Below are 23,812 nucleotides of genomic sequence, written 5' to 3' on the forward strand. Positions count from 1 at the left end.
TAAAGACATATCAGTTTAAAAATATATTAAATAAATAATATTAGTCACACAAAAAATATAAAATAAAATAAATAATTAGTTTATTATCTTAAGATATCCTCTAATTATATACAATGACTCAAATTGCAGAAGCCCTACATCTGTATGAATATCTATGTACCTTATTTCCCGACTGACCTCTTGTATTTTGACTGATTTTTATTCCATTTAATTTTAGTATTTTATTTTTATTATTTTGCTTTGTCTAATTTATTTATTTATTTATTATACATTCTTTATGTTATTGATGTCACTCGCGCCGTTGTTTAAATTGTATATAACTTGTATTGCATTGAATATGTTGTATGCCTTTTTGATTGTGCAATAAAAAATATAAAAAAATCAAAATATAATTGCATTGACTCTAGGTTCTTGAACGCACCTTGGATTTGTTGGTCCTCCAGTATCCCACAATGCACCGCTTCCGTGTCCACGTCAAACCTGACAGCCATCGCCGCAGCCGAGCTGTTATGGCTGCAGTTGAGGTGGCACTTCTTTCTGGGCGCAGTATCGTGTAAACCGGTTAAAAACTCGCTGAAAACACCACTCACTCTCACCGTAGACGACGCAGACGTCAACGTTAGGCCATAATTGAACTCGTTAGCCGTTTAACCGTGATAATACCGTCGGTTAGCTTAGCTTGTCTGGACAAATTCCTTCAGGCAAAACCGTCAGCTGTTATTAGCCGGTGGTCTTTGCTAAATGAGCGTCTGTCAGCCTGAAAAGCGACTTTGTCTTGGAGGATTAAAGTGGATTTTGAAGTTAACTCTGTGGTGTAGAGTTTACAGTTCAACTTCATGACCGAGTTGACTGTGTCACCCCTGGAGTCAAAGCTAGGCTAGCCCCCCCTCAGTCCTCTCGGGCCCTGCTTTGTTTTTGTGTTTTGGTTTGTAGCCCTCCTCCAAGATGTCATCGTGGCTGGGTGGAATCGGCTCCGGCCTCGGTCAGTCCCTGGGCCAGGTCGGCGGGAGCCTGTCCTCCTTTACCGGGCAGATATCAAACTTTACCAAAGACATGCTACTGGAGGGGGTGGAAGAAGTGGGAGGTGAGTGTGTCTTCCTGGTTCTACATTTGTTGTCTTATTTGGCAGCCACATCATCAGAGCATGCTTATTTTTTCTTTTATATGCATTGTACATGTTTTAAGGACATATGTTAAGGATGTCTTTAGGTTCCCAGCTGTTGTCAACCTGCAGGTCCTAAAATAAAAAGATATCTAAGCTGTCTTGGGTTGACAACAACATAAAAAGCAAGCAATTACATTAGACGGTACATTTTTTCTTTCCAAAAAAACTGCCATTAAGTGAAAAATATCTTAATTCAATTTCCAATTACATTTTATTCATAGTGTCAAATCACAACAAAAATGATCTAAAGACACTTAACATATAGAGTAGGTCTGGACCACACTCTGACTTATTCATGATTTAACAGTGACCCTCCATGAGCAGCAGCAAGTCGCAATATCTATAATATTAATACCTGTTTTTATTGATTATTTAACCTTTATACAACCAGGAAAATGTCTCATTGAGGTTAAAGATCTCTCTGTCTTTACAAGATAGTCCTGGCCAAGACAGGCAGCAACACAGTTCCTTATAATAATAATAAGAAGAAGAAGAAGAAGAAAAAGTAGAAGAAGAAGAAGAAGAAGAAGAAGAAAGATAATATATACACACAGTATTTATCCAGCAATCTTGTGCACACAGTGACAATGAAATCCTTCCTTTTAACAGGCACGAATGTTGAACAGACCGTAACATTTAGTCACATTCTTGCAAAAAATTGCCATTAAGTGAAAAATATCTTAAAGGACAATTGCTGACATTAACAAAAAGTATCCTGTAACTGGAAAATGACCTTAAAGGTTTGACCGACCTATTAAAAAAAACAAGTCTAGACGTGTGAATATGTATTGTATTGTGTATTGGCTGGTTGGTATTTTAGTGTACCTGCCAGTTAGTAGACCCTGCAAAATATAAAGATTTAGAGAAAAACTGTAGCAGCTGTACTCTTCCTTTTGCATGCATTGTACACATACGGAAATGGTGCCTTTAGGGTTTCTCAACCTGCAGGTCCTAAAACAAAACAATAGCTCCGCTGTCTTGGAAGGCAACAGCATAGAAACAAGTATCAACCAGCCAATATATACATAAACACAGGTCTAGATTGTCCACTTAAAGTCAAGTCAGCTTTATTGTCAATTTCTGCAACATGTGCCAAACATACAGAGGAATCGAAAATACTTTTTGCACTGTAGATTGGAGAGAAACATTTTATTTATGATTTCTTTAAAATGAAAAATGTCCGTGTTTATCAATGTGGAAACATTATACTGCAACTCTTTAAACTCCCTTTTCTAAAGCTGCTCTGTTGACTGAATGATAATATTTGCATGACAAGATTGTTTATTTTCTGAGTTTTGCATCCAGTTTCAGGGACTCCCTGTAAAAGTATTTTATAACCCACAGATTTGAATGTCAGCATCTTTGTTTTTACTCTTGTTTTTTCCTTGCTATTGAAGGCAGGGCACAATATATAATTTTTAAATCATCATTGCGCTGTCAACTGGTGCATATCGTGAAAGACTGTGGTATTGCACTCTGGGATTTTTAGAAATGAGTTGTTAATTGGAAGAGTACCAGCTGAAAACTATACTTTCTTATTCATGCCTTTTGTGTTCGGTGTAATGTTCACTTTCTTCAATAAAAGAATGTTCCCTAAATGTATTTTTAGCAGAATACTGAAAGCAACAGATACACATTAATATCTGGTTATTAATCGCAAGTCATCATTATTGCAACATTTAATAACTTTGTCGTGTTTGCACGTGGCAAACATACTCCTACCGTGCAGCCCTAATTGAAGGTTTGAGAATGCCAGCGTGACTTACAGTATACAGTTTAATTGACAGTCAGTAGTGCCTTTAAATACTCTGCACCACCGCTGCACTGCATTTTGGTGTGAGTCTTTAATGTTCCGTGCAGATGTGCAGATAGGACGGCCACATATTTGCAGTTAATTCCACTTCTGTGCTTCAAGCTAACTGAACACACAGGATTATAAATACTTCTTTGTTAAACACAGGGGCTGATGCTGCTAAAATCAAGTTACACCACACAATGGTCTAATGTTTTTCTGTCAGGACCACGTCATAGATCCAGAAAAACTTGGAAAGCAGATTGAAGACCTCTTACTTGGGTCACCAGCAGTGTTAAGATGCTTTTCAAACGATGCAGTTTCAGTAAAAATGTTTCTTCCAGTTTTAAATGTAATCCACATACTGTACTTTGGTTGATCCTCACATGTCAAGTATATTCATCCCCATCAGAAGTCTTTAGAAATAGATGATGGTGGAAGAGTTTTCATCCATGTACTTGGAAGTATACAAGTCAAGCATTTTCATCTAACAACATTAGTTTTTTTGGTGTCAAATCTCAGGCAAACATTCTCAGTCGATGCAGTCACCCCTCATTCATTGTCAGTGGAGCTGCTAACATCCTGATGGCAACACAGATTACAGCAGGGGTAGCCAAGCCTGCTCCTGGAGAGCTTCTGGCCTGCATGTTTTAGGTTTCACCCTATTCTATTACACCTGATTCTCTAGATTATCAAACCCCTGACAAGCTTCAGCTGATTGATAAAGAGCAGAGTATTAGAATCACGTGTGTTGGAGTTGGGAGAAACATAACATGCATGTCAGTAGCTCTCCAGGAGCAGAGTTCATGATCAAGTCAAATTCTAGTGCTATTCCCTTTGAATTCTGAGTTTACGTAAGTCACTGATTTGCTTGGTTTGTCGTTTCCACCAGTTCTCGACCTTAGTCTGGGCTCAAAATGCAATTATTGTGGAGCTTCTATTAAAAGTGCTCCACTTGGGCAGAAATTTAAATAAATGTCTGTATAGTTAGGCTTCCTGTTACTCACTTTCTTTCTATTTCTGGGGGGCAGTACAGGAGGAAAGTTTCAAACATTTTTCATTTAAAGAAGCTGTTACAGTTTCAAATCACGAGAAATTGTGTGGACGTAAAACCTCCATCTGTTAACAATGGGAAACTAACAGTCGAATAATTTGCATGTATTTTTATTTGTAATTACTTTCCCCTGCACTTCTCTTTCTTTCATTTCTTTGGTTAGAGTAAAACATTTAAAAATGTGTCAGGATAAATGAAACAAGGCACAAAACTGATAACTTGTGATATGACTGCTTCATCTCTTTGGCTATTGAAAAAGTACCATCACCCTGAAACAAACAGACAACGAGTGATAACAAACTGACGCACGGAGAACTTTGACCGCAGGTCTCCAACTCACAGCTCTAATCAAAAAAACAAAAGTATGAATTCTTATCACGGTACGAAGCACTGGACCAGCTGTGATGCACTCTGCATGTCAGGCCTCACATCCATCTTTTAAGTCTTTTTTGACTGAACTAGATTTGCAAAAGGCTTCAGTTTAGTTTGTGGCGTTATGGTATGTGTTGGCTGAGCTTCATCCAGCTGTTAAGATCATATAACTGACAGGATCTCCAGAAATGTTGGCCTGCTTAGCCGTGCATGTTTGTTTGTCATGTGAGCTGGATAAAGCAGTGTGTGACTAAGATAGAGAAGGAAAATGTCACCTAGTGATAGTGTTAGTGTCTCTTGAATGTGTTCTGTGTGTGCCATGGCAGATAAACCTCAAGAGTATTCGTCATTTGAAACGTATGTTACCAGAAAAAAACAAATCCTGTTTCTTTCTCTGTGTACATACAAAGAACATTTAGCTATGTTTGTAGATTATGCGCACATTGAATTCATGCTGCCTGTTTTTACTGTAAACTGACTTATGATTGATGCATATTGTGATATTTAAGGCTTTTTCCCCCCCATGTACCTGCAGATGCTGCCACAGAACTGCAGGTGTCCAATTCCAAGTTGGCTGACATTGAGTCTGCATTTGCCACTCAGAAATTGGAGGTGAGATTCTGTGTGCACTTTTATTCAGAGTTGAGGGGTAAAACTGTATTTCGTTTCTCAACAGAGATGTTTTGACTTGTCATAGCAGTAAAAAGCCCAGCTGTAACTAACAACATTAACAATGGATTTGTTTATTTCAAGTGTCCCAGGAAGCCAGCATGCTTTACACTAGGGCTCTGAAACTGACACACTTAAATAAAATGCAGCCATTTTCAGTGTTTCATCATTTACACCTGTGTTGAGTCAAATGCCTCCTGTGGGAAAGAGAGGGCAGGTTTATTTATTTAGCACATTGCAGCAACAAGACAATTCAAAGAGCAATTAAAGAAAGGGAAAATAAAAAGTAAATACCAAGTTATAAAATAGAATAAAAGTTACAGTGCAGTGTTAGAAAAAATAATTTGATTCAATAAAAGGCAGCATCGAACAGAAAAATCTTGATTTTAAAGAACTGAGAGTTGCAGCCGACCCGAATTCCAAATATGTTGCACATAAAAATTGAATGCTGCCTCTGCATATTTAATTCTGATTTTGATGACAGAAAGCAGACTTGTCCCAGACAACCTGAGAGGTTAGGGTGACACATAATGTCGCAGAAGATCAGTATTTTTAATCAATTCTTTAGCAGACAGGAAGCCAGTTATGTGATCCACTTTCTTGGTCTCAGTGAAAGGCTTATAGACCTTCAGCCTCAGGCATGTGTAGTCTTGATCATGAGTAGTTCCTGTGTGGCTCAATGGCGCTGGAAATGCCAGTGTTGGAAAGTGTACTCTAAATATGCTTGCACTGAAAATAAGTTACGGAGTTACGGAGAAAAAATGTTCGTCTGCATAATGTGTATCACATGAGTGCTATAAACTTCTTTAGTTCAGAGAGCAAGGAGAAAGGCCAAAACCAACAATGAATTGAACAACTATTGTGTGACAGTCTGATCATTCCTCCACTGTTTGTCAAAAACTAAAAACAACAAAAATCACTGATCCACACTTTTGCACTGGGTGACATATTCCTTCATTGCCAAGAACACACACACACACACACACACACACACACACACACACACACACACACACACACACACACACACACACACACATACTGTCGTGCTGCCCCAAATACTCACTGGAGCACCAATTTAATGTTACCAATGTTAATCGGCAGCTAAAATTAGTCCCCAACAAATATAGAATGTTCCCCCTTTTTGTGAGGATTTTCCTGAAAATTAAAGTTCCCAGCTATTTGGGGACATTGCTAAACTGTTTTAAGAATGAAAATATATATCTGTAACACATTTTTAAAGTGAAAGTCTTCAGTAGAAATAAAGGGGCTTTAAGCCAAGAGCCACAAACCAGGTAGGCAGGTCAAAAAGTATTAAGAGACGGACTAGACATTGTTGGTTTTGATCCCTTTTATGGAATTTGTTAATATCACATCACCAGCCTGTAGGATGGGTGTAGGTCACTTGTTAATAAGCATCCATACAGCGGAAGTAACATTTAGCACGTCTCTAAGCTCTTACCACCTTCCTATAAGGGGGAGAAGAAAAATGTTTCATTTCCTGCATGTTTTTTTTTCTCTCTCTTTGTTGCAGTACGACAGATTACGAAAGCTCCATGCAGAACTTGAGGAGAAACTGGAAGCATCAGAGATCCAGATTAAAGGACAGTCTGCAGAGTACAGAACACTTCTGCAGCAGAAAGATGTATGTGCATTTTTATTTACTTGACACTTCTGTTAAAACTATATCCTCCAAGAGAGAAAAAGTAAAGAATATAAAAAGCATATCCCCATATTTAGATAACTAAATGACATTTAATTTAGGACACATGATCTATTGTAACTTTAAATTGTGTTACTGAATGAGTGCATGCATCAACATAAAGTAAGACCCTGATGATGGCAGAAAGCATTCAGTTATCTAAATCATAAACAGTCAGTATAATCTGTAAGAAAACACACAGAATTCTGTCAAAGGAAAAACTGCTTTTCAAACATGGATGCTGGATAACTCTTTTTTCTCTCACAAGTCAAAATGTCAAAATCTCATCAAGACTGAGTAGGAATGTGAAGCTAATGTTTGTGCTTGGTATGAAAGGGTCCTAAAGTCTTTTGCGTCGTCCCAGGTGGAGATCAGTCACCTAAAGGCTCGGCAGAGAGGACTCCAGGAAGACGTCCAGACTCTGCAGCAGTCGGCTCAGTCGGCCTCTGCCGGGCCCGCCATGCTGCCTGTCACCACGACCTCCTCGACCACTACCTCCTCTTCTGCTTCCTCTTTCCTGTCACGGCCCTCAGGGTCCCATCAGGGCTTCCACGGCGACGATATGGACCTCAGTGACGTCATCTGGTCGCAGCAGGAGATCAACAGACTGTCGACGGAAGTAATACGCCTGGAGGCGGAGGTGGCACACTGGAGGCGAATGTCTCAGGTGATGATGAGAATTAGATCTTTATCAGCAAAAACTAAATTAAACTTTATTCTCTTTGTGTCTATCCATTCTAATCTATCTATTTTTTTAAATATATATTCAGGCATCAACAGCAGCAGGATCTGGTAATGGCGACCAGGGAGAGATTCTCAAACTTCAAAGAACTATTAAGGTGAGTTTTTAATTTCTGCCAGGATAAATTATATTGTATGGTAAAATCTTCAAGCTGCTATTATATATTTTTATGTTGACAGTTGACAGTTGTATAAAATATATTAAAGTGGTTGCTCATATTGTCCATGCTTTATGCCAGTCAGTATTGTGTTTACAGACTATTTTTGTTGTCCCCATCTGGTCAAAATGTCAGTGTTACAATGCTCTGTGCAAGTTGTTGTTATAAATGATTTAAACCTGAATTCACTGAGACTCTGACCTTGATTTTAACGCTGCTTTGGAACAGGAGCTGCGAGAGGAGATGAGCCGTGAGGTGGATGAACACCAGCACGAACTGACCGCCCTTCAGGACGCCCAGAGGCAGAAGATGGCCGACATCACACGGCGACATAGAGAGGACTTGGCAGAGTATGAGGAGAGGATAGAGGAGCTGGAGGAGCAGATTCAGAGTGGTAAGCCTAACTGTGGTTTTTGTTATTGTAACCTATGGTTACTGAAGAAATCATGGCTTTAAAGCTAGGGTCTACATTCGGAAAATCAGTTGAGCCTCTGAGGCAGATTTGAAAATAGAATCCCCCTGAGCTTGTATCCCCTTCCTCGCCTCCTAACGACACGCAGAGCCAGAAGCCGATTGGCTAAAAACACATGGCTAACATTGGCTAACTGTGTGGACATGGCCGTTTATCAGTCTGTGATGTTCACAGTCATGAGCCAGTATTGGCACAGACTAATGGGGGCTATTTATGTAAAATCTACCAGAATAAAACGCAAAAATAACCTGTTCAATTAAAAGTCTGCAGTCTCAGCATCTGTTTTCAGTCCCAAATCCGGGCATAGCCTTCTCCACTGGTCAGAGGAATCCCTGTTCTTGACTTGTTCCTATGTAGTTCACATTTCTGCCTTTTCCTCCCTGGACTTACGTTTTCTTCTAACCTTCGCTGTTGGGGCGAGCAGAGGCCGCTTGCTGCTCTTTTCCTTCTCCATGGTGACAGAAGCTCGGGTAGCTGAGCTGCCAAGTTAATCACTAGCCGCTCAATATTCCAAATCGTAGACCATAGCCTTAATACCAAATGTGCTAAGGTGTTTTATTCCTGCAAAGGTCAGCTGTAACCAAAATTGAGAGAAAAAAATGTTACTTTGTCAAATGCAATACTTTACTTGTGAGAAATCCTTTCAAATCTTTCTACACAAAATAAAAACCCCTCCTCGTTATCCTTCTCTCCAGGCGGTGGTCAAGCCTCTTCCCCATCAGATGCTTCAAAACTGCCTGAACTCCAAACGACCATAACATCCCTGAAGGAAGCAGCAGATCAGCGGGAGAAGCAGCTGACCGAGCTGTCTGCCAGTCTGGAGGAGGCAAAGACCAAACAGGCGTCACTGCAGCTTGAGAAAGACGAAGCCCAGGAAGAAAACACTGGGCTGCTGGAGAACTACACGCGGCTGCAGGCCTCCGTCACCGAGCTTCAGACACGAGTACAAGAGCAGGAGGGGAAATCTCTGCAAAAAGCTCAACTAGACCACGAGATTCAGGTGTTGAGGAAAAACCTTGCAGGTATACTGTCATTTTTTGCGATTCCTGTTGAATACAGCAACTGATTACTGCTGAATTAAAAGCTCATGGTGTTTCTTTCTTTTTTTAAATGATACCTTTTTTATGGTAGTATCCTCAGATCAATATTGCATAGACTCAGAATATTGTCATTAAGTCTAGAGCTGATAATCGGTTAATTGTTTTGAGTTGGGGTTTTTTTCCGAAGTAAATGTCTTTGTGAACAAAACAAGACATTTGAGGATGTCATCTTGAGCATCGGGAAACACTGATCAACAAATGATTGTTAGGTGCAGCCCTAATGGACTGCCTATTATAAACCAGAGTTGGTTTTCCTTCATAATAAACCTGCGTATTAATTCAAATGTCTTCTTTCCAGCTGCAGAAAAAGAAATTGAGGGACTGAAAAGCCTGGCTGAAGTAAGTGTGATATAAATCCTTAACCATACATTGTGTTAAATATATATAAAGTATGTACAGTAGTGGTATGTTTTCATGATTTAACCCCTTATTTTAATGACTTCTCTAACTCCTTTTTTAGGTAGAACCAAAGGAAGAAGTTGAGCATGCAGACATCTTGGAACTGAACACCATTATTGGGACGTTGAGACAAGAAAAGGATGTCTTAGAACAAGAAAAGGTTTGTTTATCTGATGAAGTCTGTCCTTACCCTAGCTAGTTCCTCCTCCTCCTCCTCCATGTTAATAATGGGATATAAAAAGTTAAGTCTAAATAATTGAGGTCTATTGGATTATATGAAAAAATCCTGAAGTGTAATTCTTGGTGTTTGTGTCTCTTTTCACAGCTTAATCTGCAAGAAAGACTAAAAACAGCAGAGGAGCAAATAGTTAGCAATAATGAAGCAGAGTCTGGTGAATCAGAGTCACTGGAGGATCTGAAGAGGGAGCTAGAGAAGAGAGAAAAGGTCCTGAGAAACACTGAGGAGGAACGGGACACCCTGATGTCTGAGCTGGAGGAACTGGACAAGCAAAACCAGGAGGCAACACAGGTCTGAGCCCAGTGGCCCCCCTTTCTATATATATATATAAATATATGCGTGTGTACACATACATAATTATTATGTCATTTTTCTCAGGTTCACATGCAGGTCTGAGTACTACAAAAAGTGCTTATCACAAATGAGAATTTAAACCCACTGAGATCTCTCACATTGCGATAATATTAAACAGTGAAATGATACATATTTATCTGAATACTTAATTATTTAGCCTAATTTTAGTTTTGAATCTTCAGATATTGTAAAGGCACTATGCTAAGCCAAAAGATGTAAAACTGTGACAATTAAAAAAGAAAAATATACAGAAGCTCTTCACAACGAAATGCAATACACAAAAATTTGAGCAATTTACTGATTTATTTTTATATATCTTTTACTTTGTGTTTCTACCTTTTCTATCTCCAGCACATGATCTCGGTGAAGGAGCAGCTCTCTGGACAGCTGAAGGAGGCCGAGGCAGAACTGACAGGACTGACTGCAGAGCTGAACACAACCAAAGACCAGAAGAGGACACTGGAGCAAGAGCTGGAGACCCAAAGAGATAAAACGAGCCAGAGCGCTTTCACCCTTAACGACCTGCATATGGGCAAACAGGAGTTGGAACAGACAGTGAAGGAGCTAAAAGAAAAACTTGCTCATGCACACGAGCAGGGCAGGGAGGCACGGAGAGAAATCACTGAGCTGAAGAGCACTCTTCAGGAGAGAGAGAAGCAATTTTCTGTTGCCAAAGCAGATCTGGATCAGGCAGGGGAGAGAGAAACTGAGACTTGGGGAACTAAAGAGACGCTAGTAGTGAAGGAGAGGGAGTTGTCAGACCTCAGGAGAGAATTGGATGAGATGAGGAGCTCTCAGGAGAAGGGAATGTCTGAGGAGTATGAGTTGAAGACGGAGAACAGGAGGTTGAAGGCGGATGGTGAGCAAGCTCTGGGTAGAGCTGAGGAGCTAACCAAACAGATGAAGGAAAGCCAGGCAGCTTTTACCAGAACAGTACGGGAGAAGGAGACTCGTATCGAAGCTCTGAAGCTGGAGAAAACGCAACTAGAGAGTGAATTGGGACAGACTGAGAAGGCGCTAACAGAACAGGCAAAACAGTACCAGCAGACCATCGAAGAGATGACTCGCGCCCGCTCCATGGACGCCTCTGCTTTACAGACGGAGCATGAGCGAGCCATCAAACTCAACCAGGAGAAAGACATGGAGATAGCTCAGCTGAAGAGAGACATGGAGCAGGTGGCGTCCGACCACAGAGACACCAATGAGATGCTTTCGATCACCGTTGCAGGACAGAAGCAGCTGACGGATTTGCTGCAGGAGAAGGATGTCTTTGTGGACACTTTAAAACAAAACGCTTCAGAGTTGCAAAAGGAGATGGAGAACAGTATTTTAGTCGTGACAAAGGAAGCCGGCGCTCTCAAACAGGCACTAGAGGAAAAGGATAAACAGTTGGGGGCTATGAAGGAGGAGAACAGTCATTTGAAAGAAGAGATCGACCGATTCAGGGATCAGCAGAGCAGGCCTCAACCTCTGACTGAGCCCAGGACCTTAGACATCATCACTGAGCTGGAGACAGAAATCACAGAGCTCAAGTCCTCCAGGAGTGGTCAGGAAGAAGAGGTCCAGACTCTTAGAAGAACCATGGAAGAGCTGCATGCCGCTCTCCTTCTTTCGCAGCAGTCCCTCCAGGCTCAGCAGACTGAGCTTGAGCAGGCTCATGCTCGCCATCAGCAGACTACACTGAACTATGACAGACTCATCCATGCCAGGGATGAAGACATATCCCGCCTCCAGCAGATGGTAGATCAGCTCAGTGAGAGTCGAGTTCGTGCTGACTCCCCCTCTGTGGAGGGAGAGGTCATCCTGCAGGAGGACAAGACTCAGACTCTAAATCAGGAAAACGGCAACGAGAAACACGACCTGTCTAAGGTAGAAATAGAAAGACTGGTGAGAGGCATCAAGGAGAAAGAGACTGAGATCAGCCAGCTGAACGAGAAGAACCTCTCACTGACTAAACAGCTGGATCAGCTGGTGGTGTCTCGCGATGAAGTGGGCAAACTGTCACAGATGATCCTGCAGAAGGATCTGGAGATCCAGGCGCTTCATGCCAGATTGTCCATGGTTGGAGGTGGTGGACACAGCCAGGACGTCATGTTCCTACAGCAGCAGCTGCAGGCTTACGCTGTGGAGAGAGAGCAAGTGCTAGCCGTGCTCAACGAGAAGACCAGAGAGAACAGCCAGCTTCGCTCTGACTATCACCGACTCATGGACATCATGGCAGGGAAGGAAGCGGCCCTGTTGAAGCTTCAGCAGGAGAACCAACGCCTCTCGAACATGAGCGATCCCTCAGGAAGCCAAGAGATGTTCAAGGAGACCATCCAGAACCTGTCCCGCATCATCAGGGAGAAGGACATAGAGATTGATGCTTTGACCCAGAAGTGCCAAACCCTGGTGACCGTCCTCCAGTCCTCAGGAGGAGAGTCAGCCGGAGGCGTCAGCAGCAACCAGTTTGAGGAGCTTCTGCAGGAGAGGGACACGCTGAAACAGCAGGTGAAGAAGATGGAGGAGTGGAAGCAGCAGGTGATCACCACAGTCAAGAACATGCAGCACGAGTCGGCCCAGCTGCAGGAGGAGTTGCTTAAACTACAGGGTCAGGTCTCCGCTGACAGCGACTGCAGCTCCAAGCTGTCGGTGGACTACGCTGGACTGATCCAGAGCTACGAGCTGAAGGAAAGGAGGCTGGGAAGTCTAAGTCAGGAACTCGCTCAGGTCCAACAGACCATCACCCAGCTCAGCACCACCAAGGATGTCCTGCTGGGTAAACTGGACAGTGTAGCTCCTGAAGTCGTAGCTGCTCAGTCTAGTGGATCTTCTCTCACAGCGGTTGCTCCAACGTCTCATACAGCAAACAATGAGAAATTGCATGAAGAAGTTGTACGATTGCAAAATCAGTTGGCTGAGAGAGAAAACCTAATCAAGACTCTTCAGGAGAACAATCACCGGCTCTCCAACTCTGCATCTGCCACAGAGGGCGAGCAGAGAAGTCAGGCCGAGGAGGTTCGGCTGATCAGAGAGAGGCTAGAAGCCCTGCAGAGGTCTGTGAGGGAGAAAGACCTGCTCATCAAAACAAAAGGCGACCAGCTGGGTCACGTCAGCGAAGCACTGCGTAACCGCGAGAACGACAACGAGGTGCTGAAGCAGGCCGTGACCAACCTGAAAGAGCGTGCTCTTATTCTGGAAATGGATGGGAGGAAGCTGAAGGAGGAGAACGAGCTGGTAGCTTCATGCTCCCGAGAGAAAGAGTCTGAGTTCAGAGCGTTGCAGGAAACCAACATGCAGTTTTCCCTCCTGCTGAGAGAGAAGGAGTTTGAACTGTGTGCAGTGAGCGAGAAGTCCGCAACTGTAGAGAGGATGCTCAAGGACAAAGAGCAGGTCAGTTGCCTGTCTTATATAGCTTAATGCAAGATACCAATTTCCAATGTTGGTATCAAGTGGTGGTTTGATTAATACCCAATGCGTTCTGATGAAAATCTGTATCCATCAGTCATTCTAGACTGGAAACTGGTTTTATTTAGTCTATTATTCTCTAAATGTTTCCATTTATGATGTACTTTGCTGTTGATGTGATGCAGGGTAAGTCTGGTGAGCTGAATCAACTCCTGAATGAACTGAAGTCTATGCAGGAGAAAGCTTTCACGTTCCAGCAGGAGAGGGATCAAATGATGATGGCACTCAAGCAAAAACAAATGGAGACCACTGCAGTCCAAACTGAGGTAGGAAAGATGATATTTGCTCACTACCCTTTCATTTGTGAAGATATCGTGTCTGTGTTTGCTCACTGCTGGGTTTAATGTGCAAGATGAAGATGTCATAAAAGTAAATATTCAGTCAGTGAGTCAAAACACACTTTTCGTACTCTTCCAGATCCAGATCAGATCCACTATGGTATTGTCATAGCTCTACTCTCTCACATCATGTAAAGATGTTTCTGTTTCCTTCTCAGCTTCAGCATACGAGGGACAAAGAACAGCGCCTCAACTTGGAGCTGGAAAGGTTGCGTAATCACCTCTTGGAGATCGAAGACTCGTACACGAGGGAAGCCCTCGCTGCAGAGGACAGGGAGACTGAACTACGCAGAAGGGTGGCGCTGCTGGACGAGAAAGTAGCCACGTCTTCAAATGCTGTGGAAAACGCCAGGTTAGCATAAATTGTGTGAACACCAGCGGGAATTTTCTTCTGCTTTGGTTTTCTTTTGCCTTGACTTTAGCTTTGATAGAGTGTACCATTATATTTTATTGCATGAGTTGGCATCAGTGATTAAGTATGCCATTTGTTTAGTTCATACCTGTTCAACAAAGTTTTACTAAGCTGTGGTGGTAGGAGCTTACTCCTCTGATGCCACAAGTCTCTTGTGGGGTCCCTCAACGCTCTATCTTAGGTCCCCTAACATATTCCATTGTTTTGCTCCCCCTGGGGCATAACACAAAATTTAATTCCATTTTTTGACAGATACTGTGCAGCTGTTTGCCCCTATATAGACTGACTTATGTTGTGTCTCTGATAATAAGTTCTGGATGTCCAAAAAAAGTTTTTGTCATTGGCTGTTCACTGAAATGACCTGATAAAATGACGGTAAATAAATAGTTTCAGTCAATCTGTCAATTGTTTTGTTTTGTTTTGTTTTTTTCCTGCTTACCGTGTCTCTGCCTCCAGCCAACAGGCCAGCATGCAGGTGGAGTCTCTGCAGGAGCAGCTGAGCGGAGTGGTGAAGCAGAGGGACGAAGCACTCATCCATCTCAGAACGTCACAGGAGCAGGTCAACCAGTATGCAGTGTCACTCTCCAACCTGCAGATGGTGCTAGAGCAGTTTCAACAAGGCAAGTCAGCTGCTTCTACTAGAAGACGAGGTTGTCTAGTACAGCGGTTCTCATGCTTTCTTTCAGTAATATGTACCCGCTTTCAAATATTATATCAGCCAATTACATCCATTACTAAATTCATGTCAAGCCATTTTTGTCATCATGCAACTACACCAGGACAGCCCTGTAGCTGCATTTAACTGCATCTTTTTGATAAGTTGCACTTTACAATTGAATGAGAATCATGTGTCTGCGTTCACTGATGATCTTCCGCTGTATTGCATTGTATCTGTTGATCAATATTGAAACGGACTTCTTGCTCACAGTGAACGAACAGAATTGTGAAAGAGAACCTAGTGGTAGTGGTAAGGGAAGTTATACAAATGAAATACCATATTACCTGTATTAATTTTCTCTTCCCCCATCAGAAGAGAAGGCTATGTACTCAGCAGAGCTTGATAGACTCAAGAAGGAGAAGGACGAGTGGAAAAGAAAAGCTCAGAGGCTGGAGGACCAAGCATCGGCCCTTCAGGTAGAACAGTAATCAGTGACTGATCAGAGAATCCGTTCCCTTTATGTTTGATTTGCAGTTATATCAAAGAGCCATAGTTACTGACGGTGTTATGCTCTCTGTCAGATCAACTTGGATGAAGCCAACGGTGCTCTGGAGTCGGCGTCTCGCCTCACTGATCAGCTCGATCTAAAGGAGGAGCAACTTGAAGAGCTGAAGAAACAAGGTGAGCTGCAGCCGAATGTTTTCGCCTGCCAACTTCTACACGTCTTCTGATAGACAAAACTCTGAGTAAACCTCTGCCTTCCCTTTTTACAGCACATAAAGGTGTCTTCCAATAAAATAAATTCCTTTTATTGGTTTTTAGGTCTGCTTGGTTTAAAGACCTCTCTGCCACTCTTCAGTGTTTAAGATGTTTTGCATCTGCCATCCTCCTCTCCATTTTTCTGGCCTTTGAACATTGATTTTTCTTTTTTTCTTCCTCCCAGGCTCATGTTTTTTATTCTAGTGTGCACACGTCCTTATCACAGTCTGAATAACAATCACCCCCTGGGTTAGGTTCTCCTGTATTATTTTTTTGTGTCACACTGAGCAGATTTCATTCTTATCACTTTCAGATTTGGCCATTACATCACAGCAAATTCTTAGACTGTTTCTGTTTTCCCCCGTCTCAGACATTGTATTCATTTAGGCCTGAGATGAGGCCATGTATTTGTTCTATGAATCAGTCGCCTATGGGAAATTTACATTAGGTCTGATAGTAGTTGTTTAGCCTGGAGAATATCTCACCAGTGAGAGGATAACTTGTGCAACATAGCCCCAGTTTGTGCCTCTTGTGTATCCAAGCTACACCACAAAGAAGCCGATATTTTGAAAAAGAAATACCAGATTATCTTTGACAAACTCAGAAGGTCACTTAACAAGACTTACGGCAGTTCTGAAAGTGTTTACAGATTTCTCAAAGACTCTTCTACCCATCTGGATGAACAAATATTCTCTCCGCTCACAGTAGGAAAGATTTTTAGCTTATTATATCGTCAGCAGTTATATTGGCAGTCATTGATAATAAAGCGTGCATTTCTTGCTTATGTTTTTGCAAAATCTTTTCGACTACGTGGCTAGAAAACACAGTCACAACTTGAAACAGGTTTAAGATCTTCTTTGTCATATTTATTATATAACCGTCCAGATGGTTAGAAGACTCTTTGATGGTTCTGAAATGCCTTCAGGACGGCATTAACTCTTCTTAAACGACTTTCTGGGTTGTTCAGAGATGGTCAGGTATTTGTTTTTTGTGTGGTCAGCTGCTTAGGGACTTTAATGTAATGTTAATATGTGAAGGGCCCACACTAGGGCTATGTGCAACAGGGACATGAACATTACTTTAGAAAAAAAACACCTCTTCACTTCTGTGTTTGTGTGTTTGTGTGTTACAGTGGATGTGAGACAGGAGATGTTGGAGGAGGCGCAGAGGAAACTAATGACTCTTCTAAACAGCACAGAGGGGAAGATAGACAAGTAAGTTCGGTCCTGTCTGGGTTAAATCTTACATTTCTTTCTTTTACTCTTAATTTAATTCATTATAAATACTTTTTTTATTGTTAAGAACACATGGCTTTCATTCTTACTTTCCCACACTTTCAAGGGATCCCAGACAGTCACACTGCAGCACAAAATTGTGATAAATACTCATCTGTTAAAGTGTTATGACATTGAGATAATCTGCAGCAACGAAAATAATGTACAATCGGTTTCTAAATTTGGAGATGTTTAATTTTTCAGATGAAATGAAGGATTGTTTTGTCAGCTATAAAAAAACAACTGATGACCTTAAACATGTATTGTCACAAAACTGAAAAGCTGGAGATGAATGGTTTTCACAAGACCACTACTATTATAGAAAATAGATTTATTCTCCCTCCTGTACAGTGTTTTAATTTCTATTTATAAATCTTGTGTACCTCAGAAAAGACAAATGTAAACAAAAACTGAACACCTAGGGTACATAAATAATCATGTAGCTGTATAAAAATGGAAATGAGTTCTTGAATTACATCATGTCCGTATTATTCCTGTTCTGTTTCCAGAGTCCTGATGCGTAACCTGTTCTTGGGATACTTCCACACACCTAAAACCAAGCGTGCTGATGTGCTGAGGCTCATGGGAAGTGTTCTGGGCCTGAGCAGAGAAGAGGTTGATAAGGTGAGAGATTCCTGGACTCATATTCAAAGTATTTACTTTAGCACTCTCACATAATCATTTTAGGCAGCAATTGGATTTAAGTATAATGGCATTAACAGACCGTGAGCTATGTTTGGGGCATTTTTGGGGAATAAATGCATGACATGTCACACTAATAAATGTAGTTAAAAGTATATAAGACTCATTAACGTATTTACCATATATGGTACATGACACATACAAAGATTTATTTTAGTATCCTTGTTTGAGCAGTCAGAGAAAATGTAAAACATGTTTAAAGCTTCTTACGGTCAGCACAGTGTGGATGGCGAAATTGCGGCCAGGAAAACTGTTCCTGTAGCGTCTGAGCGAGAGCACCGGCAACATTTTGCGACAACACGGATAGTGCATTGACCGCAATCAGTACGAACAACCAGGTTTTTGTGGGAACCGTGTCTGCACCTTGCTGACCACAACAAGCATCCAGTCTCCCAACACAATGTAATGATGTACCATGTGCAGGTACAGGCATTGGACAAAATAATGGAAACACTTGATGAAAAAGCAGTTTTTAGAACAAACTAAATCACAATTAGGTACAGATTTTCCAACACAACACAAGGTAAGGGAGCTTTGTGTTCCAGGCTGGGGAGGATTACTTTAAAAATGTATTCCTATACAATTACTAATTCCCTGTTTAAAAAACGTAGTCAATGACCTTATCCAAGTATCACAATATTAAAGTAATCTGATACTTTCTGTTGCTTTTTGATACCAAATATAGGCATAACTTGCACTGTACTGTGATGTTGTACAGTACATATACAAAATAACGGTGAACTTTCCACCCAGTGAAAGCATTTTTTCCACTAACCTTAGACACCATGAAAATGAATTGGTAACTGTCAGCTACGGTTTCATTCAAGAGTGATGTAATGTGCATGGTAGTGTATCCTTCTTTGTTTTGAAATGTATTTTAAAGTTGTGATCCTGCTAATAATCCCTATTTTTACTACATGTATTGATGGTCTGATTACATCTTTTTTTTCTATATGCTTAAGAGAACACAGTTACTTTTTTGTATTTTAATTACGTAACACTGCTCCATGTATTCCATTGCTCCCCAAGCCTGGTTATGACAAAAAAGCAGCATGGAGAAACTGGATAATAAGACAAACAGTGTTGGCAGGCTACTCGCTGACAGAGATGGACAAACAATGATCAAGACTGATGCTAAACAGAGCTTATAAACAAAATACTTTAAAGCAGGGGTGTCAAAGTCATTTTAGATCATGGGTCATATACAGCACAGTTTGATCTCAAGTGGGTCAGATCTGTAAAAGTAATGAACTGTTTACGAAACAGACAATGAACAGCCTGAGATATCTCAAGAAAATAAGTGCCATTTCAACAATATATCTCAGTTTTCAACTGTACATTGTTCAGGGTTGAAAAGGAAATCAGTCTGGCGCCAAATATTCTACTCCTTGAGCGCTGAAAGGTGCTGTGACTACACCAAGCACACTGGTTTCTCATTTGTCCCTGTAAAGAAAAAGGAACTGGTCAATCTTTCTTGGAAAAACCTGTCCACCTTTCTCCTTTTTGACGAACACACTTTCCACCAGTCAGCTCTGGCGTGAACAGGGACTTACTATTCACAGTGTTGTATGTGTGATCTCATAAAGCGTATCCAGCAAAGAGCGTGCTGATCATATGAGGACAGCGTAAGCCCCAGGAGACAAAATAGAGTGTTGAAACATTTATATGAACAATTTTCACACTTTGCAAATTCATCCAGCGGGCCAGATTGGAGCCTGTGGCGGGCCTTTGAAGTCTTTTGGCCCAGTACTGAGGCAAATCCAGTATTTACATCCTGTCACTGCCCCAGGTCACCCTGACAGTAAGATAACCTACCTTTTTTGGCCTTCAAAATGTTTAAACACGTCCTTGAGAGACAAACCCTGAAACCCACTGTTTTACTGTGACTTTTAACTCCAGCAGCCCCTGAAAATCCTTTTCAATGCTCAGCCCTGAAAAAGAAAGCATTTCCTTATCCAGATCTTCTGGCATGAGCCCCGTGGGACTCACTCCAACTATTCCAAAGTGTATTACCCAATAGTCTTAAAGGAAAACAGATACAGGGTGAGGGGCAAATATGATTACAACTCCTCAGAAGAAGACCCATTTTGTTGTGTTGGAGGTTCTTCCACTTCTTTTTTTTTTTTTCATCCCTCCCTCATCTGCTGTTAATGCTATTTCAAATTTCCACTCAACTCGTGTTTACGTCATCCAAGTGTCCCACAAAACCAGACGACTTTTCAGAATTTAGTGGATCAGCTAGTATACCCCTCTTCTGCCTTTTTTAATGCTTAGATCCACACACTCTATATACGGGGTCCATCCAGCTGAATCCTGCCAGGCAAATGACACTGATGGTTAGGGAGTTGACAGTGAATGATAAAATTTCCTCTAGGAGTGTGGGCCTGTCAGCAAAGAATCTGATTCCCTATATAAAGTCTTAACTAGTGAGTGGGTCCACAAAATGGTTTTCCAGAAAGTGGTGGCAGGCAGGAAGGAAACTAAGTGAAATCAAACCTGAAATAATCTGACCTTTCTTTGAAAACAGAAGAAAATCTACTCCGCAAACGTAGCCTGAATGAAGTGCATGCGACTGAAACGTTTATTGTTCCTGCACTCTTCAAGCTTTTGCTTGCTTTAAGTAATAGTTAATAAAGAATTTCATGCACTGGATCATAACAGATTATGTGTTTGTGATGACATCTGGGGACTTCTAATCCAATAATATATGTCTGCTCTTCCTTACCTCCCACCTGCAGATGTTAGAGGAGGACGGACGGCAGGGTGTCACTGGATGGATGTCAGGCTGGCTGGGAGGCAGAGGAGCACAAAGTGTCCCGAACACTCCCCAGAGGCCCACCAGCGGCCAAGGGCTCAACACGGTAAGAAACGGCACATTAACACAGAGACACACAGTTTTATTTTATAAAGTAAACTGTACACCAACAGTAGAATACAGAGGAGTCTAACTCTTCTTTGTGTTGTACCGTATAATGGACGAACACCACACTTCCCAGGACCGCCTTTCAGCAGGTTATCACAAGGCACCAGACCTGGCATCCGCATAACTTTCCTGTGATTATAGAGAAACAAAGCATCATAGGTTTTACCAGGGGGAAGTTCAGAGTGAAAGGAGAAGAAGAGTGCATAATTAACAGTTACAAAAAAGATCAAAATGTTTTTAGTTTTTTTTTATACCAGCCTGACATCACCAGACTAATTTTCAAGGGGCGTTACAAAATGCCTCTGGCTGCCATTGGATATACCTACAACCAATCAGAGCAATGGAACGACGTAAAGCTGAGTGACAAGTGCAAGTTGAGGCAGTGTTTGGTACATTTTGAAGCAGGGTCACAAACTATCTCAAATAACACCTGGACATTACAGTATAGTAACAGAATCTTGATTCATATTTAATGAGCACTGCCCAGTTTCACAGTTGGATCTGTCAATCATCGTTGTGATTTTGCAACCAGAGTCTGTGCAGTAGTGATTAATCATGAGTGGATCACAGCTGTCAATCAGGTTTCACCCTGTTTTTATAGCATCAAGTTACTTAATTAAAACCAAACTGATCAGAAAAACAAACACTTGAACAAACGTCAGCGTGATAGAAACCATCTTTGGTTAAAATGATTTGAGGTGTACTTTGAGTTTTTAGTTTGGCCGATGAAAATGAAGTGAGTCTAGTGCAGGGGTTGTAAAATAAATGCTTCTTCGTTCTGTCAAAACAGGCAACAAATTTTACTTTTTACAAGAAAAACAGGAAATATATTACAGAGTGTGTGTTTGCATGAGGCCTTCAAAATAAGGGTCAACAAAATATTGAGAATTTGAATGTAGCCTTTGCAGTATTTATTTCTATCGTACCAGGTGCTTTTCTGAAGGTAACTCTTCATTTTAGACTTCCTGTTTCGGATGTAAAGCAGAATCTCTTTGCTAAAATTTCTCAGTGATTCAGCAGCATGACACACTGTCCTGTCCTTTGCTGTTGCAGTCCTTCTCAGAGATGTTTGTTAAGTTCCTGGAGATTGAGTCGACCCCTTCGCTGCCCGCACCAAAGCTTCCATTCCATGACATTAAGCCTCTGAGCGCCCCGCCTCCTAGAAGAACCAATAGTGCTGCTTCCAGCACAGCTTCAGGTAAACGGCTCCTTGGGGGATAACTGCCGCCAGGGTCTTTCTTTTTCTTGTGTATTTTAATCAGACGTGACAGACGGGAAGTGTGATCTGTCTCTTACATCACCAAATACATCAAACCTTATTAAGATTTACGCCTCTCTCCTCGCAGGAGCTGCAGCGCTCGGCAAGCAACCGGGTGAGTCCAATCCTTTCCTGGCCCCTCGCTCTGCTGCGGTGCCCCTGCTGGCTGGTTCCAGCTCTGGTGGCTCAGGAGGTCACCTGCTCATGAAGTCCATTTCTGATGCCCTGCCCACCTTCACACCTGTGCCGGTCTCAGCAGAGGCCAGCGGTGGAGCTGTGCTCAAAGACTTGTTAAAGCAGTGATCGGTCCCAACGTATGCCAGATAGACCTATAATTCATCCAACATGAGTTAAACACTACACAGACTTAGATATTTGAGCAGTTCTGCTACTTGTTGCTGCTCTTTTTTTAAAATAACCTGCAAAAATAAATCTGAAACGTTCATAAAGGCTTAATGTTCCCTTTCTTTTATGAGGGAACTGAAATCAAATGTAGTTTTTTAAGATTCAATTTGACTTGCAATGACTGTTCTATGCAACAGACTCACCCTTTACACATCAGTCTCGACATAACATACCGTTACGTGTTGACCCACAAGTTTTAGATAGTCACTGAACTGACTCCACGTGCAAAAAAGGACGCAGGATGAGAACATTCGTAGTGTGAGAAACACGTCAGTTTTCATAGAAACTGTCCTTTTAATTATGAGTTACATTTAGATTTTTCTTCATCGCACCGGTTCTGAACACAAGTGACCTTGTAAATTCACTGTGTGCAGTTCAGTCCATGTGGGTTGAGTCTAATCATCGCCTCTGCAAGAGGAAACATCTCATTTCCTTCAGTTTTCAACCTTTACTTGCATTGGACAGCTTTCATTCTCTCTTTTTTTTTCAACAATGCAGTGAATTGTTTCTGATCCAGGACTTGCCTAAAAACCTCTGGCAGCAGTAGTCTGCATAGAGATTTACAGTACCGGTACGTGGTTAAGTACATCTGTTAAAACCATAAAGACATTTTTTGCTAAATCTTGTCTTTTCCAGAAGGCTGGACTGTGAAATGCAACGAGTGCAATTATGGCTTAAACTGCGGACTGGGGTTGATCAGAGGCTTGAGACTGCTCATATGTTAAAATACAGTACTATTATATAGTTATATATATGTAAATGGGTGGCGTTTTTTTCTCTCCTATTTATAGGCACCAAGGAAGTTTTGGAAGTTAAGTGCCTGCATTTTTGCTAATTAGATAGTTGTGTAATCAGGATTGTAAATGGTTAATATAAATATATATATTTACAAAATGTAAAAAAAACTGCACATTTAAAAAGTTTTACCTGACCAGAGCTGGCCAGAGCATAACTGAGCTGCTCTACATTTTTGTATAGACATCAATCAGCCGCTGCAGAGGGAATGTTACAGGGTTTCTCCAGGTGTATTGATCAAATGTAAAAACTGTAAATCCTCGCTGTCAAATAATCTTTTGTAGATGTAAAACCTGAAACTGAAAAAAGGAGTTGAATTACCTTGAACTTGGATGATCTTTAACCGAAGTTATTACCCCTGATTTCAGTGGAATTACAGATCAAATAAAGGTACTGCTGACCCTTTACTGCTGTGAGTGTTGTCTTTATTTCCTGTAACGCATTCAGGCAAACCCAGATGCATCCACAACAGTTTGCGTTGGCTGCGCCAGATGTGCAGTCATTCAGCTGTGCGATGAGAGGTCGTGTGGAGGGGGGCTGTTCAGATCTTTGAGAAACAGACACTCAATGTGTATGCTTTATGCCTTTTTGTCCCCCCCTCAAAAGCACAGGAGTAGCAGCTTGT

At 41.5% G+C, this 23,812-nt stretch overlaps 1 protein-coding gene across 1 annotated transcript; it reads left to right on the top strand.

The window, feature by feature from the left end:
* Positions 1-505: 505 nt before the first annotated feature.
* On the top strand, positions 506-23,538 carry trip11 (thyroid hormone receptor interactor 11). The gene is made up of 21 exons (XM_083924020.1): positions 506-1,084; positions 4,919-4,995; positions 6,587-6,697; positions 7,119-7,421; positions 7,525-7,593; positions 7,882-8,047; positions 8,821-9,147; positions 9,524-9,564; positions 9,686-9,784; positions 9,950-10,153; positions 10,568-13,588; positions 13,789-13,929; positions 14,160-14,353; positions 14,870-15,033; positions 15,444-15,547; positions 15,653-15,752; positions 16,963-17,044; positions 17,614-17,728; positions 20,545-20,667; positions 21,783-21,927; positions 22,076-23,538. The coding sequence occupies exons 1-21, from the start codon at positions 946-948 to the stop codon at positions 22,288-22,290; spliced, it is 5,940 nt and encodes a 1,979-aa protein (XP_083780146.1). The 5' UTR covers positions 506-945; the 3' UTR covers positions 22,291-23,538.
* Positions 23,539-23,812: the final 274 nt, after the last annotated feature.

Source organism: Echiichthys vipera, assembly GCF_963691815.1.
Source record: "Echiichthys vipera genome assembly, chromosome: 12".
Taxonomy (NCBI): Eukaryota; Metazoa; Chordata; class Actinopteri; order Perciformes; family Trachinidae; genus Echiichthys; species Echiichthys vipera.